Source organism: Echinops telfairi, unplaced genomic scaffold, assembly GCF_000313985.2.
Source record: "Echinops telfairi isolate 266 unplaced genomic scaffold, ASM31398v2 ScPeMD7_7458;HRSCAF=8496, whole genome shotgun sequence".
Classification (NCBI taxonomy): Eukaryota; Metazoa; Chordata; class Mammalia; order Afrosoricida; family Tenrecidae; genus Echinops; species Echinops telfairi.
In genome coordinates this window covers 50,396,202-50,401,729 of record NW_022111358.1, presented here as the reverse complement: position 1 = coordinate 50,401,729, position 5,528 = coordinate 50,396,202, and the positions used below count along the sequence as shown (strand labels likewise).

At 64.4% G+C, this 5,528-nt stretch overlaps 1 protein-coding gene across 1 annotated transcript in view; it reads right to left on the bottom strand.

Moving 5' to 3' along the window:
• The window catches only part of FSCN2 (fascin actin-bundling protein 2, retinal), a 5,929-nt gene extending 2,010 nt beyond the window's left edge, over positions 1–3,919 (bottom strand). Inside the window, exon 1 of the mRNA XM_004709233.1 lies at positions 3,094–3,919. Coding sequence (XP_004709290.1) covers positions 3,094–3,919 — 826 coding nt within the window. The remainder of the gene's footprint in view (positions 1–3,093) is intronic.
• Positions 3,920–5,528: the final 1,609 nt, after the last annotated feature.

Genomic DNA, 5,528 nt, shown 5'->3' with positions numbered 1-5,528 from the left:
CTGATGTCCTGCAACCACGCCTGTTTCAGTGGCAATCAGAGGGCAGGCTGAGCAGAGCCCCACAGGAGCCTGAGAGCAGGGTGGTCAACCCTGCCCCCCAGGAAAGCTGGAACCAGTCCCCAAAGACTGTTCCCTCAGGAGCCCCCCCGCCCCCCCATGCTGCTCATTGCTCACACGTGAAGCTGCAGCCCCGTGCCCCTTGGAAGGTGACCAGCAGCACTGCACTGAGTCACACCCATGGACCCTGAAGGCCCCTCGCCGAGCTCCCCTCCCCCTACATCACCCACGTGCTTCCTGCAACAGCAGCTTGCCGGGCGCCCAGCCACTGACCTTGTGAGGGAGGGGCCTCAAACCCCCAGGAGTCTGCGTACCTCGCCCCCATCCCTCCTCTGGGCAGTGGGGAGGCCGGGAGGTCTGCTGAGACTGGTGGGGCATTTCCCTGTGCACTGTCTGCTTGTGCAGGTGTGAGGCCCAGAACAGCACAGCCTTGCTGTGGCCATGCAGGCAGTGGGGGTGGGGGAGGCCTGCACCCTGGGAGCGGCGGCCAGCGGGAGCACCACTGCAGGGGCTGATGGCCCCTCTTATGGGAAAAACCCGCCTCCTGCTGAAAAAATATATATGGAAAATCCCAGGGCCCCCAAGAGACCAAACCAATCTGTCTTGGAAGAAGTACAGCAGAATGCTCCTTAAGAGTCCAGGATATCAAGACAACTTCTGTGCTTTGGACATGTCAGGAGGGACCAAACACAGGGTAGAATCCCCCCACCGTGGGTTTTGGAAACCAGGGCTCCTTCAGGAGAGACCAGTCCCTGGAGAAGGACATCATGCTTGGTGAAGTACAGGGGCAGTGAAACAGGAAGGTCCTTAATAAGGAGATGGACTGACACAGGGCGGCCACGGCGGGCTCACGTGGGAACCAGGGTGAGGATGGGCAGGTCCAGCAGCGTTTCCTCCTGTTGTGCATGGGCCACCGCAATGCAAGGGCGCCTCACAATAGTGTGTGAGCCCATTGCAGCTCCTTCCCTGTGACTGGCAGCTGCCAGTGTGGGATGGTAGCTGAGCACCCCCTGGCTGGGAGCAGCCCCGACAGAGGTTGGCAGGAGTAAAAGGCCAGCCCTGGGCTCAGGGCCCGCCTACTCAACCAATGCCAGTCCACAGCCACCACTCCAGCTGCCTGGAGTGTAGCGGTGCATCCCCCAGCTTTGCCCAGGACAGAGAGCCTGCCCCTGCTCCCTCACAGGATGGGTGTCAGGCCTGGGGGGCCAACTCGCGTGCCCTCTTCTGACAGAGGAATCGAGAGCCTCTCCACCACCACAGTCACCAGCATCTTCACCATCTCCACCGCCACCATTACCAACATCATCTTCCCCTCCACCATCACCTTACTATTAACATCACCGCTACCATCACCTCCACTGCCTTCACCGCCAAATTACCATCGCCACCTTTAGTACTGTCACATCACCATCGCCAGCATCACTAACCCCATCACTGGCACTCCCACTGTCATCACCATCCTCCACGACCATGCCCCGAAGGCGGCAGAGTGGTGACAGGCTGAGGGGCAAGGCACTGCTGGCGATGAAGATGGTGATGGTGCCCTCACACCACGGTCATCCCCATCCATCTCATCACCGTCACAGCCATCCCCTTGGCCCAGTCCTCTCCCCAGGCCAGTGTGCCCTGTGGGGCTGGCAGAGCCTGCCTGCTGCAGCTTCCCTTTCACTGGTGACCAGTTACGGGCAGGCGGGTGTGTGGGTCCCCGGCCAGGCCCAGCATGCCGTGGCTAGACCACGTGGTGAGGCCCACGGCTGGCTGGCTGCCACAATGCTCAGCTCACCTAGTGTCTGTTGAAGGGACCCTGGCTGCCGGGCCCATCACGTCTGCAGCTGCAGCTGGCCTGTCCTTAAGGTGCCCCAGGAAAAAAAAAAGAAAAGGTGCCCCAGGCTGGGACAGCCTGCCCAGGGGAGGAACCATGAGGCGGGGGCTAGAGATCGAGGTGCCTAGGGAGAAGGGACAGTAGCACATCCGGTATGGGGTGGGGGCGGGGGGTGCCTAAGACTCCCTTAGCTTGTGGTGCTTTCCCCAACAGGGCCTAGTTGGGTCTCCAGACCCTGGTACCCTGCCCCAGGCCCTGTGGCACTGGCAGCTTGCATAGGGACTGGCCGTGGCCAGAGCACACCCCTCACCTCTCTGAGCTTCCTCACGGGAGGAGAGAGCTACTCACGTGGCTGGAAAGGGATGTCACCTGAAGGGCCACCCAGGAATGGATCCAGTGCCTTCCCACATGAGGGCCGAGCCAGCATTGCCCCCACCAGTGCCAGGGGCTGCCCTGGCTGGAGGACGCTACATGAGCTCCCATTGGCCCAGCACAGTGAGGTGTGGCCTCTGCACTATTCCTGCTCCATCCCTGAAGGCACTTTGCTCTGTCCCCTTAAGAAAGTGGAGGGGCCTCCCTACCCACCAATCTATCAGGAGCTCCACGGACCCAGCACTTGAGAGGCAGCCCTAGCTGTCTGTCAGGACAAGGATCGTTTCCCTCTGGCCCTGAAGCCACCTCAGGCCCACCTCCCACTGCAGATAGGGGCACACCCACAAGCAGGAACACATGTATGTACACACACGACACATCTACTCACCACACCTGAACCTACCCACGACATGCGTCCCCACCTGGACAAAGCATGACAAATTTGCACACCCATGTACACACCCGTGTCTCCACATGCACACACACTTGTCCCCAGGTGCACACACATGCATAACACACCCACATACAACATGCAGACACATACACACGACATGTCTGACATACATGTCCCCACTCAGACGTGTACATCTCCATACGCATCTACACACATGGTCACCCTGCATGTATACAGCACACACATTCCTGCCCACATGGACACACGTGCCACACACAGGCACACCCACATGCACATGACACCCACATGAGCACATACGCCTACTTTCACGCTCACAGGGTCCCCCAGGCTGGAGGGAACCCCACAAAGCACATCCCCACCCACTTGGCACACACACATGCTTGCACGCGCGCACGCGCAGACACTGCCCCAGTGTGCACGCTGTCACCTTGCCGCACGGACACATAGCGGTGATTGGCGGCCATCAGCACCACCTGCGGGTGGCTCTCCTCCAGGTCAAAGAGTTCGTCCTTGCTGGGCCGCAGGTTGCGGCCGGCCCGGAGGGTGCCCGCGGGCCCCACAGGCGCCAGGTAGCGGCCATCGCAGTCCTTGAAGGCCAGCTTGCCGGCCTTGAACTCGAGCGTGTAGCGGGCACGGGCCTCAGGCTCCCAGACCAGGCGGCCGTCGCTGCGCAGGTAGCGGCTGTCGCGGGCGCGTAGGCAGTACTGGCGGCTCTGGAAGGTGAGGGTGACCAGGGCGTCCACGCCCCACGGCGTGTTGCTGTCCGCTGCCATCTCCTCCTCCTGGGGACACAGGTGCACATAGCGCCGCCGGCTGACGCTCAGCAGGTGGGCCTGCGGGTGGATGGCCAGGTGCACGGTCCATAGCTCGGCCGGGGAGATGGCCGTGGCGAAGCAGGACAGCTGGTCCTCCGTGCCGCCGAAGAAACGGCCGTGCGGCTCGGACTGCAGGGCCCAGCGCCCGTCAGGCTGCGGCCGCACCAGGAAGCGGCAGTCGGGGCCGGGTCGCTGGGCCTCGCAGGACACACGGCCATCCTCCTCCGCCGCCAGGTAGCGGCCCAGGTGACTGCTGCGGAACAGCACGGCCGAGCCCTGCCCGGGGTCGGGCTCCAGCACCCAGGTCTGCTTCCGCTTGAGGCTGGGCGCCGAGGCATTGACCTGGAAGCCAAAGTGCTCGGCGGTCAGGTAGCGGTCGGCGGCGTTGACCAGGCCAAACTGGATCTTCAGCACCTGGTGCAGCCCGTTGGTGGGCATTGTCCTGCCCGGCCCCACAGGGCGGCCACACGCCTGGGCGCTCAGGGGCCCCCGGAGGCCTGGCTCGGCTCGGCTGGCCCACGGCCCCCTGGCCCTGCTGGGGTCATGGGCTCTCAGTCCCTCTGCCCTGGCCGTTGCCCACTCCTACACGGGAGGGCGGGCAGCGGGGGCGGGCAGAAGGTGGCCGGCTTAGGAGCAATGGCCTGTAATTAGCCCAGCTTGGATTTCAGCCGCTCCAGTCTCCCGCCCGCCTGCCCACAGGAGCCCCCCGCAACCCATGGGCTCCAGGCCAGCGCTGGCTGCAGGTCCTGTGCCCCCAATGCTGGCCGCCACGTTGTTACACAGGGCTCCCCTCGCCCCTTGTCATCTCCGGCCCCCGGCCTCCAGCAGCCCCGTCCTTCAGGAATTGCTGCCCGTGGAAAACTTGCAGTCAGTGCTCCGCAACCTGATCACAGCCCTGCGCCCAGCGGCCGCCAGCGCATGCCTTCCTCGGGGATCCCGTTACGCCGTCTGATTCCTGCAGCCAGGAGTGGGGACCCCCGGAGGCGGCAGCCCGTGCAAGCCCTGCATCCTCATGGTCCCGTCCCCGGGCTGGGGAGGCAGCAGGCAGGAGGGCCGGGCCCCTGCCGCGCGCACTCTGGGTCGTGTGCCAAGGGTGCTTCCACACACCCTTGGGTGCTGCCTGCACGTGCAAGCCCCCGGGTGCTGGAGGCAGCGAGCCTGGGAGACAGGGGCCTGCTTCCTGGAGTTCTGGAAGGTGTGGGGTGATTGGGGAGCCCCCATGGACACGAATATGCGGACTGACAGCCCCCTGGAGGCTGAGACCTTCAGAGAGAGACGAGGGCCGGGTCCTGTTGCCCGGCGGGCTCCCCTGTGCCCTAGGGTTAGTGACTTAGCCCTGCTCTCTGGATGCCCTTTTCTCTGCGGGGGGTGGGGGGGAGGGGGGTGTTTGCACCCGGCCACCGTGCAGACCTTCTGGGCCTCAGGGACCAGACACTGGGTTCACCCCACCCTCCGGTCCGACTGGCGTCTTTTGGGGGGTGGTCTGGGGGCCAGGTGGGCTCTGCGAGGGCTCCTGGGGCCTGTAGGGCAGAGAAGCCCACAGCAGGGCGCGTTATGGGGTCCTGTGGGGGCCCTGAGGCCCCGCCCGCAGCCGCTGCTGCCTGGCTCCGGCACCTGCCTCCAGGGCAGGCAGCCAGGAGAGGAAAGCGGAGCTGGCCCTCCTGGGCCACAGCCAGGCTGGTGTCCTCTTCCTATCACAGTGTGACCCCCCCTCACGCTCCCCGGGACCAGGACGGCCATGAGATCCAGCCCCGCCTCCGGGGCCCTCTGGGGTGCAGACCCGTGGGGTCCAGCCGAACCTGGGCAGAGGAGAGGGGAGGACTGTGATCAGGACCTGCCTCTGTTGTTCCCTGGACTCGAAGCCTCACAGCCTGGGGAGAGAGGGAGGCTGGTGCAAACCCCGCCCAGCCCCCCCCCCCCCCACCCGCCAGCATCCACCACCATCAGCCTTTCCTACCAACCACGTGACAGCGCCCATCTTGGAAGAGGCGACCTGGGCTGGGCCCCTCCTATTACTCACAGCCCCCAGGGGACCCTGCATGGGCGG